The sequence below is a fragment of the Heterobasidion irregulare genome (genome assembly GCF_000320585.1).
Source record: "Heterobasidion irregulare TC 32-1 unplaced genomic scaffold scaffold_08, whole genome shotgun sequence".
NCBI classification, from domain to species: domain Eukaryota; kingdom Fungi; phylum Basidiomycota; class Agaricomycetes; order Russulales; family Bondarzewiaceae; genus Heterobasidion; species Heterobasidion irregulare.
This window is the reverse complement of record NW_009258204.1, coordinates 1,840,913-1,853,030: the sequence shown is the minus strand read 5'-3', so window position 1 is coordinate 1,853,030 and position 12,118 is coordinate 1,840,913. Positions and strand designations below refer to the sequence as shown.

Genomic DNA, 12,118 nt, shown 5'->3' with positions numbered 1-12,118 from the left:
CAGACCGGAGACCTTGCTACCCCGCATTCGTCGGGCCGGGCTTACCTCAGGACATTGGCAGCTGATTTCGACCTGACCTGGCCGCAACGGTTCCGCGGCCGCGTCGCGACTCGCTGGGAGCAGGCATATGCATGAAATACGAGTAGGGCATCAAGCGGTCAATAGTAGTAATGGATCCGTATGTGTATTGTATCGACCCGACACTAGATCTAAGAAGATTGTCCGACCGGCAGTGGCTAGGATGCAACGCGATCGACGGTATGCCTGCATGAAGTCCAATGTAGTAGGAGTATCTCTTCGATGGCAAGTCCGGGCAAGTCCTCGCGGTGCTTCCCGCACCCGACGGCGCATCCGCTGCAGCTCATCACAACAGCGACGCGACGAGCGCGGCGACGCCCGCACCGACGGCGGCCAAGGAGCCCGGGAGCGAGAGGCTCGAAGAGGCGCCGCTGGTCGAGCCGCTGGAGGACGAGCTGTTGCTGTTGGACTGCGATGCCTTGCCCGAGGCCGAGGTCGTGTTCGAATAGGGGAAGGACGCGTTCTTGTTGGTCTCGACGTACAAGTTAGTGGTGGGGATGTTCATGCACTGGCCGATGGGCTTGAGCTGAGGGGGTAGGAACACGTGAGCGGATCGCTGCTTGGCGCATCACACGAGGTACGGCTTACGGTGAAAGCAGGGTTGTGCGAGAGCGCAGCGTTGAGGGTATAGCCTCGGGCCAGGTCAACCGTGGCTTCGTACAGGTCGTGTTGCAAGACGATGAATCTGCAAGAGGGTCAGCACTACCGTCGACGAAGTACGCTGTTGATGACACGCACCCGGTGTCGATGATGGAAGCGTTGCCGAGGATGGACTGGAAACTCGCGAACGAGTCCGTTCCAGAGACCAAGCCGCCAGGAACCTTCCAGTCTAAACGCCACGTTCAGTGTCAAGAAGCACCAGAGGGAGGGGGATCTGACCATTGGTGTCGAATTGGCCCGCAGACGGGGTCCGGGTCCAGATGATGGGGACCAGGCCCATCGCCAGAGAAATGGCGCGAACGCGGTCATCTACGGGCGGCCGATATCAGATCTCACGACGAGCACACTGAAGGCACTCCGACTGACCGATATCACCGTAGGGCGGGCGCATGGTCGTAGGCGTCACGCCGAGGACGGTCTGGATGGCCTTGCGGGTCCAACCCAACTCGGCGACGATCTGCTCGTTCGTGAGCGATGTAAGAGGCTGCGAAACACGCGACCCGTTAGTTTGCGCATCGCGAGCATGAGAGGGATTCGAGCGTACCCTGTGCGACCAAGTGTGCACGCTGATCTCATGGCCAGTCATGTACTGTTCGACCAAGACCGCCGGACGTTCGATGACACGCGAACCGACGACGAAGAACGTCGCGTGGATGGCCTTCTCCGTTAAATAAGAGAGCAGAGTTCTGTGACAGAACGACTGAGATAAGCGGGATCGCGCGGACCAGGCCAAGCGTTACGTACTGGGCTGAGATATGTTTCGGTCAACCGACGAATGAAGCGCGACAAAAACGGAAACAAAAAAGCTCACTATATGGGCCGGGGCCGTCGTCGAAGGAGACGCCCCAAGTGAATTTCTCCGGGCAGGCGGTGATATCGGTGCTGCGCGTGTACCCGCCGCACGTCCACCAGCCACGGTCGGAAGCCTGAGCGGCAGCGGCAGGGTCCTCCGCACAAGAGCCGTCGGCAGTGGGCGTCCACGAAGGGATGTTCCAGCCGTTGAGCTCCTGCATCCACCCCTGGACCTCATCCGAAGCTGCAAGGGGGTGTGGGCCTCAGCGACGATGCTTCAAGGCGGCAGACGACTCACTGGTATCGGGGACCTTGTCCTGGGCGGGCCACTTTCCAGCCTGGAACACGACTGAAGCGGGCGGAAGGCGTCAGCACGCGCACGGGGCTTCTATTGATAAACGTACAGGCGGTGGGAAGGGCGGGAGCGCCGGACACGGGAGGGGACGCGCCCGCGCTGAACGTAGCGGAGACGGACTGGGTCGTCCCCGTTGGCATGCCAGAGGTGATTTGGCTGAGCGGTGGGACGCCCGTGCCTGCCGCGCTGGGCGCCGAGGACGCGCCGCTACCCGCAGCGGGTGCGGAAGAAGACGGTGCCGCAGCGGTCGCCGACGAGGCTGAAGAGGCGGCGGCGGAGGATGAGGCGGACGATGCTGCGCTGGAGGATGCGGGGGCGGAGGCAGAGGAGGTGGAGGCCACGGACGACGTCGCCTGACGTTTAACGACGCGAGCGTGTCGCGAATCGTGAGCGGCGTGGGCCGAGGCGACGGTGACCAGGGTCAAAAGAGCGGAGAAAGCGGCGAGCTTCATGAAGTGCAAAGTGTATAAGGGATAAAGGAGTGTCTGCGAGAAGGGGGGAGGGGGCGAGCGCGGGCTGCTCGAGGACGACAAGTGCGACGGCGCGTAAGATTGGGACGGGAGAGAGGGTTGGAGGCACGGCCGACCGCACCTTCTATAAATGACTTCGCTTGCTGTCGGCCTTGGCCGCTCGCTTGGCAGTCGGCTCCCTCGGCACCGCGCCTGGCCCAGGCCCCCCTCCCCCTGGTCGAAGCACCACCCACAACCAGGGTCCCTCTCAACGCCGACCACGAGCGCGTGCATCTGCCTGCCGCTCCACCTCCAACTTCCCAACCCGCCGCCGTCCGCGCGCCCAGTCCTCAGCATGCCCTCCAGACACGACCAACGACCCAGACATCGTCGCGTCCACCGCCCCAGAACGCTCGCCGCTCGCCGTGCATCCGAGCACTCCGCCCCCTCCGCTTGTTATAGATCTACGGTCGCCGCTCCCATCATCGCTGGAATACAATTGCAGGTAGGATATATATATGCTCGAGCGTGCGAGATGACTAGATAGAGTACTAGAACGAACGAACGAACGATCAAACAATCAAACGATCAAACAGATAGACAGATAGACAGACAGACAGACAGACGAAAAACACATGCCAGCGGGCAGGCGCAGCAGAAGAGTGAAGTGGAAGAAAAAAAAATAGAAAGAAAGAAAGAACAAAAGTATGAGAGACGCAGAGATCAGACGCAGACGCTACTCATCGCCTCCCTCGCCCTCGCCGTCGGGTTCGTATCGTGTCTCGAACAGGCGCAAAAGAAAGAACGCGAACGCGTGTGAACGACGCGCCAGAATTACAGCACAGACTAGGGCAAGAAAAAGGGCAAACAAACAAACAAACAAACAAACGAAAAGACAAAGAAGCGAGACCGCATCAGCGAAGCGCGAGCAAGCAAAAGCGACGCCCCCTCAGCCGGGCGACGCCATCCGCAGCGCCATCACCCGGTCGTCCGACACCATGATGATCTCGCCCCGCCCCTGCCGCCCGCCCGCCCCCGCGCCCGCAAAGGGCCCATACGGCGGCGTCCCCGGCTGCTGCTGGCTATACACAGACTGCATCGACTGCCGCGCGCCGTACGACGCCTGCGTGTACGCCTGCTGCTGCTGGCCATACTGCACCCCGTACCCCGCGGGCGGATACGGCGCGTACGACGGGCGCTGCGGCGGCGGAGGGGGGCCATGCGCGCTCGTGGGCGGGGTGTCCGCAAAGAGGCACCGCAGGTTGTTCCCCTGTATGATCTGCGACATCGCGCCCGTCTCGACGTTGCGGATCTCGACGAACGTCGGCTCGAACGCGAGCACGAACGGGTACTGCAGCGCTGTCGACCCGCAAACACGCCTCGTCAGTGCGCGAGCGCGAAGAGGGGGGTTGGCTTACCGAAGCGCGTGGGCGCGCCTTCCCAGTGCACCATAAAATCCCGCCGCGAGCGCCACCCGTTGCGATTGATATAAAACGCAAACTCTGCGCCGCGCAACTTAGCAAACAAACACGCCCAGGCCGACCGCGCACGCGCGCACTCACCGTCATAGCACAGCAAAAACTCGTTCTCGATCCTATATATCGCCATCGGCTTCGGCTTGACGTTCTCCCCGCGCCGCTTGACGAACTCGAGCGACTCGTCGCTCGGGTCGAGCAGGCCCTGCGTGTCCAGCGTCTCCGGGTCGATGATCTCGAACCCGTTCACGCACGCGACGCAGAGCTTCGTCTTGAGGAAGTGGATCGAGCTCGACTGCACGGGGATGTAGAACTCCTGCCCGCCACACACGCGACTCGTCAGCTCCCGTCCCCGCACCGCGCGCGCACGACGCACGACGCACCTTGAATATCCGCAGCGTGTCGTTCCCGCCCTGCAGCAGCTTCCTAAACGTCGGCTTACTGCGCCCGCGCACGTTCTGGTCGATCGGCTCCAGTATCTTGATCGTGCTCGACAGCGGGCTCGTCTTGACGACGCACACGAACGTCCGCCCGACGCACGTCCCCGTCTTGAAGAACGACGTGTGCGACGCGATCCGCTTCGCGCGCTTCAGCCCCGCCATCGGGTCGATCGCGTCCAGTGCGTCCAGCGGGAACGTGATCACCTGGCCCTCTGCCGTGCCGCGGGGCGTGGACGGCAAGGACAACGGAAGCGGAAGCGAGAACAAGAGATGCAGGGAACGGCACTCGCGTCAGCCCCGCGCGACGACGACGGCGAACGGCGGCGGAGGGGACTCACCCGAGAGCACGATCAAGAGCCCGTAGTCGTCCAGCACGTCCACCTGCGCGACGTCCGTGAGCGCGAGCATCTTCACCGGGTCGCGGTTCTGCTCGCGCAAGTCCGAGATGTACACGCCGTCGTCCGTCCCGTACACGACCTTGCGCCCCGCGGCTGCACACGACGCCACCCCATCCACCCACAGAAGAAGAGAAGCTCGACTCAACAACGGATACCCACAAAAAAAAAAAAACCAGGGAAAAAAACAGAAAAGCGACGGGGACGCACCGAACGGCGCCGCGCAGTTCGCGCGGTTGAGCCCGACGAAGAACCCCTCGCTCAACGCCTCCGTCTCGAAGAACGTGCTCCGCTCGCGCATCCTCTCCTGCTGCCGCGCGATGTTCTCCACCCACTTCCGCTGGCTCACGTGCGTGCTCGCCCAGAGCGTGATCTGGTAGTACTTCCGCCCGAGGTGCACGAACGTGATCGAGAACCCGCCCTTGCCGCCGTTCTCCGTCTTGCCCACCGCCGGCGGGTACGGCGTCGCGCCCGGGGCCGGGGCCGGGGCCGCGGCGCCCCCTTTGCCGAACGACGCGCGCTTCGTGAGCACCTTGCCCGGGCGGCTCGTCGACGGCCGCACGGTGCCGTTCGCGCCGTCGTCGCTGAACGTGACGAACAGCAGCTCGAGCGGGATCGGCTGCGCGCGGAGGCGGAACAGTCAGACGCGGCGGACGAGGAGGAGGAAAAAGAAAGGGGGAGGGGACGGCGAGGACGGACCCGTCGGTAGACTTTGTACTGCTCGCCCTTGCTCTTTTGCTTGACCATGAGCAGCGCGTGGTCGAACAGGAACGTCTGCAGCTCGCCGCTGTCGCCCTGCGAGCCCCCACGGCGGTTCAGCGCGCCCTTGTAGATCAGCTCCCGCCCGTCCTCCTTCAGCCGCAAATCCTGCCCACGCCCTCTCGTCAGCACGACACGCACGCAACGGCACGCGACGACAAAACGCGATACGCACCACCTGCTCGCCGGGGCGGAACACGAGCTGCTGGTCCAGCTGCAGGAGGTTGAACCTGTTCTCGGCCTTGCCCGTCTGGAGGTTGACCTCCGCGAGGAACTCGCGCACGAGCGCGACGACCTTCGGGATGCGCTCGCGGTCCGGGTTGTCCTCCGGCGTCTGCTTCAGCACCGCCTCGAGCAGCAGCGGGTACCGCGCGAGGCGCGTCGTCGGCTTCGTCAGGTACCCGTTCAGCTCGAGCTTCCGCGACTCGGGGCGCCGCTCCGTCGTCTGCGCAGCCGCCCGCCCGCCCGTCCGTCCGTCAGCGATCGTCGTCCTCGTCGCCGGTAACAAAGCCAAAGACGCGGCGCACGCACCTCCACAAACTGCGCAAACGCCGGATTCGCGCTCTTCTCCTTCTCAAACTCGTACTTGCCATAAAGCTGATGAGCGCCGTACGCGACGAACGGCGCAAAGTGCGGCACCGCCTCCGCGAACACGTCCGCGATGCTCTCCACGACCGCGTACGCCTTCTGCCGCTTGTTCAGCGCGTCCCGCAGGCGCGTGTTCACCGCGATGATGTCGTGCACGTTCCAGAACACCTGCGTGATGAAGTCCGCGCGCCGCGCTTCGGGGATGATGTCCGACGTGCGGAGCGGCGCGATCCACAGCTGTGCGGCGCGCGAGGTTGGTCAGTCGGTCAGGTGAACGATCGCGCGCGCGGACTCACGTCGCGCAGGTACTCCATATCGCGCACGAAATCGCGCTCCGTGTAAATGACCTCGTTAATAGCCTCCTGGCGGCGCTTCTCCGCGTCCGACACGCTATTCACCACCTCCTGCGGCACCGAATGCACCCACAGCAACCCAGGCTCGACCAGCTCGAGCTCGCCCAGGCTCTCGCGGCTCGGCGCCTTCTTCAGCAGCAGGCCCGGCTGCGGCTTCATGTGCAGGCGCGCCTGCTGCTCCAGGCGCCGCGGGCACGTGATGCTGTAGCACAGCCGGTCCCGCGAGCAGGTCGGCGAGTAGCAGTCCGTGAGCAGCGTGAACACCCCCGTCGGCAGCGGCGCGGCGTCGTCCGCGCCGACGGAGCCCGCGCGCACGGGAGGCGGCGTCGGCGAGGAGTCGTCGCGCTCGGGGTCGGGGTCGCGCTCGGGGTCGCCGGGCGACGGCGACTCGGTGGACGAGGGGTCGTGCGAGGGCGAGGAGCCGCTCTCCTGCGTGAACGCCGAGTCGGGGCGCGCGGGCGGGACGAGCTTGCCCGCTGCGTGCGCGTGCGCGCCGGGGATATCGCCGCTCGCGAACGGGCTCGGCACGCGCGTCTTGAACTGGTACACGTCGGCGGCCGAGTCGCGCAGGCGGTGGTCGTACGTGACGGCGTGAAAGAACTTTTGCGCGTCGAGCGCGCGGCCGAGGAGGAGCGCGAGGTTGCGGTCCGTCGTCTTGATGATGTACGCGATCTTGTCGACTGCCTGGCGGCCGTCGAACGCGTCCTTGTACGCGAGGCCGTCCTTGACGCGCTCCGCGAGGGCGATGCGCGCGCGGAAGGCCTCGGCGACGCGCGAGAGGAGGGCGGGGTAGACGATGGGGGTGCGGCGGCCGGGGGTGGAGGGGGGCGTGGCGCCGGGGCGCGGGGAGGGCGCGGGGAGCGGGGGGAGGGAAGGCCGGCCGGTGCGCGAGGATGGGGATGGGGAGGCGGCCTGGTCGAGGAGGGCGGCGCGGACGTGGGCAGTGCTGGCGGCGGACATGGACTTGGAGCGGTCCTGCGGGGTGCGGTCGCGGCGGTGGGCGCCGGGCATGGTGCGCGAGGACTCGGAGGAGCGGCGGGAGGTGGTGGTGGTGACGACGGCGGAGGCGTCGACAAAGGAGGAGGAGGCGGGGGACGTGCCGGGGTGGATGGCGGCGGCGGTGTCGAGCTGGAGCGGGTACGGGCGGGCGGGGTCGGCGGGGAGGGCGGCTGGAGGAGAGGGATCGGGTGAGATCGCGGGGGGTGGGCGGGGGGTCGATACGTACCGGATGCGCGTGTCCAGAGGAGCTCTGCCTGGCTCTCGTCTGTGTCGCTGGGGCTGGGGCGTTCCGTGAACTCGATGCCGAGACGGCCATTGTCGGAGTCGAGGTTGACGCCGAGGTAGGAGGGCCCCGGGGCGGATGGGTCGTTGTCGTAGGGCTGGTAGTGGCCCTGGGGGAGGTAGGACTCGGGATGTTGCTGCCAGCCGTTGTGTTGCTGGTGGAGGAGCCGCTGCTGCTGCTGCTGCTGCTGGAGGTGATGCTGCTGACCGATGGGGCTGTTGAGGTAGACCTGGGCCTGGTAGGCCTGTGCGGGGGTGAGGCCTGCGCGGGTGAGGGACTCGAGGGTAGCATCTGGGGGGTCCTCTGGGGGAGCGACGATGACGCCGGGTGCGTGTGGGTTGCTGGCGATGGAGTGGGAGTGGGAGTGGGAGTGGACGGAGGGGGCGGGGAAGGCGCTGTAGGGCGCGTACTGGGGTTGGCGGTAGGGGGCCTGGGAGTACTGGTGCTGGGAGTATTGGGTGGGGAGCGGGTAGTAGGACTGGGGGTAGGAGGGGCTGGAGGAGGCGGTGGAGGGCGCGTAGGAGGTCCTGCGGTCGAGGGGATGCTGGTAAAGCTGCTGCTGCTGCTGCTGCTGGGTGTGCTGGTACTGATGCTGCTGCTGATGCTGCTGCTGATGCTGATGCTGCTGCTGCTGTGGATACGGGTACTGGGGGTGGGTGTAGCGTCCGGAGGGCGGGTAGTTCATCGCGGACGACGAGGGGGCGGGCGGGGAGGGCGGCGGGGGGTGGGCGGTGTCGGTGCGGCCAAAGATGCTCTCGTACGCGGCATGGCGCTTGTCTGGCTGGCGGGGGCCGAGGGGTCTGTCCATGGGAGGCAGCGGAGAGCACTCGGGGCTTGCCCGGCGTGGTCCAGGCGAGGCCGGCCCGTGACCCTCCGTGACCCGCCTGTCACCCCCGCCCGCCAGTCCATCCGCCACCCGCCACCCTCGCAGCTCCCAGGTCCGGGGCCCTCCATGGCCTCCCTCGTCACAGCCGTCCGCAACAGTGCGCGCCTCTCTCTCTCTCTCCCCCACCCCAGACCCTCGCTCACGCCCCCGCACCCACAGAGTTCCTCGACGCCGTCCGCTCCGTCAACCCCCCCGGCAGATGGAAGATCCTCGTCGTCGACGACCACGCCCAGCGCCTCCTCAACGCCGTCCTCAAGCAGTTCGACATCCTCCAGGAGAACGTCACCCGTGAGCACCGTCTCCCTCCACCCACCGCACCGCATCGCTCCTCACCGCCCCCGCCAGTCATCGAGTCCATCACCGGCCATCGCGAGCCCCAGCCCGCCTTTGAGGCAATCTACATCCTCATGCCCACCACCCACAACGTCGACCGCATCATCCGCGACTTCGCCCCCGCGCGCCAGCAGTACGCCGCCGCGCACCTCTTCTTCATCGACGGTCCGTCCCCGCCCCCGCGCCCGACGATATCCATGCTGACACCGCCCCAGGCCTCGCGGAGCACCTCTTCGAGCGCCTCACCGCGTCCCCCGCCGAGCCCCACCTCAAAGCCCTCCAGGAGCTCTTCCTCAACTTCAACCGTGCGTCCCTCCTCGCGCACACACACACGCACGCACGCACGCACTCACGCACGCACTCACCCCCGCCCAGCCATCGAGGCCCAGGCCTTCTCCCTCAAGATGCCAGCCCACTTCTTCTCCATGTTCAGCCCACCCCGCAACGACGCCGCCGCCCGCTCCTCCCGCGACAGGATCGACGAGGACATCCGCTTCACAGCCAAAGTCGTACGCCGCGCCCCCGCCCCCCCCCCCTCCCCCTCCTCCCCTTTATACCCCTCCGCGCGCGCGCTCACCACTCCCGCACAGATAACGAACGTCTGCATCGCACTCAACGAGCTCCCCTACATCCGCTACTACCTCCCCGCGCACCACCCGCCCCTCGGCGCCCTCGCCCCGCACGCGACCACCCGCGCCGCGCCGCCCCCGCCCGACACAGCCCGCCGCTGGCGCACCGACCTCGCCCGCGGCGCCGACGCGCGCGCCTACGAGGCCGCCGACTCCGACTTCCTCCCGCGCGTGCTGGCGTTCGCGGTCCAGGCCGCGCTCGACGAGCACAAGCGCGCGAACCCCGACTTTCCCGTGCGTCCCCGCGCCCGCCTGCGATCCCGTGCGCGTGCGTGTATGCGACTGATACCGCGTGCGCGTGCAGAAACAGGAGCCCGGGCGCGCGCGCGCGACGCTGATCGTGACGGACCGCTCGATGGACGTCATGGCGCCGCTCGTGCACGAGTTCACGTACCAGGCGATGGCGAACGACCTCCTCCCCATCGAGGACGGCGCGAAGTACACGTGCGTGCCCCGCCCCCTCATCCCTCTTCCAATCGCGCTCACGCGCGCGCGCAGGTACAAGTTCCAGTCCTCGCTCGGCGCGTTCGAGGACAAGACCGCGACGCTCTCCGACGCGGATACCGTCTGGACCGACGTGCGCCACATGCACATGCGCGAGGCGATCGACAAGCTCATGGCTGACTTCAATCGCTTCATGGCGGACAACGCGGGCTTCAAGGGGTGCGTGCTCGCTCGCTCGCTCGTTCGCTTTCGTTCATGCGTGGATGCTTGATTGCCTGGCCGCCTGCGTTCCTGCCTGCGTTCGTCTGGACTCGTTTCGTTTCGTTCCGGTTCGGTTCGTCGCGCGTCCTCGGACGCCTTGCAGGGAGGGCGCGGCGACGCTGAACGACATGAAAGACATGCTCGCGAGCCTCCCGCAGTACCAGGAACAGCGCGAAAAGGTCCGTCCGTCCGTCGCGCACCCCATACACACCCCATACTCCATATCACACACTGACGCGCCCCCTCCCTCGCACCCGCACCCGCTCGCACCCGCACTCGCGCGCGCAGTTCTCGCTGCACCTCAACATGGCGCAAGAATGCATGGACATCTTCGAGCGCGACAAGCTGCCCGCCGTCGCGAGCGTCGAGCAGGTACCGTCCCGCGTCGTCCCCTTCCCGACGTGCCATCGTGCTGACGTGCCGACTCGCTGACCGACGCTCGCGCCGCGCCGCGCCGCGCGCCGAAAGAACTGCTCGACGGGCGTCACCGCGGACGGAAAGTCGCCGAAGCACCTCGTCGAGGAGATGGTGCCGCTGCTGGACAGCCGCGAGGTCATGTCCGTCGTCCTTTTCTCCTCCTCCTCGCCCGCTCGCTGATCGCATCCCCCCCGCCCCCAGCAACGCGAACAAGGTCCGCATCATCGCGCTCTACATCCAGTACCGCGAGGGCGTCCCCGACGAGGACCGCCGCCGCCTGTACCAGCACGCGCGCCTCTCGCTCCCCGAACAGGACGCCGTCAACGCGCTCGTCCACCTGGGCGTCCGCATAAGCAGGGTGCGTGCCCCCACCCCTCCCTCACCCCTCCACTCGTCCTCGTGCGTGTCCGTGCTCCCCCTCGCTCACGCTCGCACGCGCGCAGGGCCCAGGCGATAAAGACATCAAGCGCAAGCTCAAGCACAAGATGTCAAACGAGGAAGAGTACGAGCTCTCCCGCTACAAACCCCTCCTCCGCACCGTGCTCGAGGTGCGCGCCCCTCTCCCCTCTCCCTCCCTCTCTGCTCTCCTCACCCCGACCGCGCCCACAGGAGCACGTCGCCGGCAAGCTCGACCAATCCCTCTTCCCCTACGTCAAAGACTACCCCTCCGCAGCCCCCACCGCCCCCGCCGGGCGCAGCCTCCGCCAGACCTCCGCCTCCTCCGCCTCCTCCCCCGGCGGCGCGGCCACCGCCCCCGCGACCTCCCTCCGCAGCGCAAAGCCCAGCTGGCACCGTGCCGCGCGCCCCGGCGCCCCGCCCGAGACGCGCGACCGCCTCCTCGTGTTCGTCGCAGGCGGCATGACCTACTCGGAGATGCGCGAGGCGTACCAGCTCTCGGGCACCCTCAACAAGGACATCTACATCGGTGCGCACGCCCCTCTGCCCCCTCCTTCCTTCCCCCGCAGCCTTCCTCGCCCGACGCGCTGACGCCCCCCCCCCTCTTGCCCCATTGCGTCCGCGTCCGCCCGCGCACGCCAGGCTCGACGCACACGTTCACCCCGCGCCAGTTCGTCGACGACCTCAAGGTCCTCGAGCTCGGCGGCGTCGGCTCGCGCGCGCTCCCGAACGGCCTGCGCGACCCGCAGGGCGGCAAGCGCGCGTACCAGGACTACTACGACGAGCTCTACTTCACGCGCGACGCCCCGCCGCCGGCGCAGCCCCCACCCCAGCAGCAGCAGCAGCAGCAGCGGCAAGCGCCCGCGCCGAAGCTGTCGCGCCCGAGCCCCGTGCCGTCGCAGGCGGGCAGCGCGATCAGCGTCGGCACGGTGTCGTCCGCGGGGCTCGGCAAGGAGGACAAGAAGGACAAGAAGAAGAAGGGCTTGTTCAAGTGGTGAGGCGTCGGCGGCTGTCTTTTTTGCTCTCTTTCTTTTACTTTACTTTCTTTCTGTGGACCTACCTATTGTTGCTGTTTCGGGACGGGGGGCCGACGCCGGCGGTCGTGGCGGGTGGGAGGGTCGTTCTT

The 12,118-nt window shown here is 66.8% G+C and overlaps 3 protein-coding genes across 3 annotated transcripts; 1 reads left to right on the top strand and 2 right to left on the bottom strand.

Moving 5' to 3' along the window:
* Positions 1 to 114: 114 nt before the first annotated feature.
* On the bottom strand, positions 115 to 2,439 carry cde1 (chitin deacetylase1). The gene is made up of 10 exons (XM_009551175.1): positions 1,935 to 2,439; positions 1,829 to 1,879; positions 1,550 to 1,774; positions 1,483 to 1,486; positions 1,283 to 1,424; positions 1,105 to 1,222; positions 958 to 1,047; positions 817 to 907; positions 667 to 763; positions 115 to 604 (listed from the first exon to the last, which is right to left on the bottom strand). The coding sequence occupies exons 1-10, from the start codon at positions 2,335 to 2,337 to the stop codon at positions 365 to 367; spliced, it is 1,461 nt and encodes a 486-aa protein (XP_009549470.1). The 5' UTR covers positions 2,338 to 2,439; the 3' UTR covers positions 115 to 364.
* A 396-nt stretch (positions 2,440 to 2,835) lies between these two features.
* On the bottom strand, positions 2,836 to 7,304 carry HETIRDRAFT_478624 (uncharacterized protein; the record flags this gene model as incomplete). The annotated part of the gene is made up of 11 exons (XM_009551174.1): positions 2,836 to 3,693; positions 3,753 to 3,836; positions 3,897 to 4,125; positions 4,193 to 4,461; positions 4,588 to 4,740; positions 4,855 to 5,263; positions 5,344 to 5,511; positions 5,579 to 5,848; positions 5,935 to 6,228; positions 6,288 to 6,707; positions 6,873 to 7,304. The coding sequence occupies 11 exons, from the start codon at positions 7,302 to 7,304 to the stop codon at positions 3,284 to 3,286; spliced, it is 3,138 nt and encodes a 1,045-aa protein (XP_009549469.1). The 3' UTR covers positions 2,836 to 3,283.
* Positions 7,305 to 8,578: 1,274 nt separating this feature from the next.
* On the top strand, positions 8,579 to 11,990 carry HETIRDRAFT_323546 (uncharacterized protein; the record flags this gene model as incomplete). The annotated part of the gene is made up of 15 exons (XM_009551173.1): positions 8,579 to 8,609; positions 8,672 to 8,800; positions 8,858 to 9,010; positions 9,061 to 9,150; positions 9,221 to 9,354; positions 9,436 to 9,708; positions 9,779 to 9,918; positions 9,973 to 10,137; positions 10,283 to 10,358; positions 10,468 to 10,551; positions 10,648 to 10,736; positions 10,798 to 10,954; positions 11,040 to 11,144; positions 11,206 to 11,521; positions 11,635 to 11,990. The coding sequence occupies 15 exons, from the start codon at positions 8,579 to 8,581 to the stop codon at positions 11,988 to 11,990; spliced, it is 2,298 nt and encodes a 765-aa protein (XP_009549468.1).
* Positions 11,991 to 12,118: the final 128 nt, after the last annotated feature.

What these genes read in the sequence shown, in the direction of transcription:
- cde1 (XM_009551175.1), bottom strand. Translation starts at nt 2,337, where the DNA reads ATGAAGCTCGCCGCTTTCTCCGCTCTTTTGACCCTGGTCACCGTCGCC. An exon ending in CCCGCCCTACGGTGATATCG is followed by an intron (nt 1,048 to 1,104) that starts GTCAGTCGGAGT and finishes GGCCGCCCGTAG; the next exon opens with ATGACCGCGTTCGCGCCATT. An exon ending in GCTTCCATCATCGACACCGG is followed by an intron (nt 764 to 816) that starts GTGCGTGTCATC and finishes ACCCTCTTGCAG; the next exon opens with ATTCATCGTCTTGCAACACG.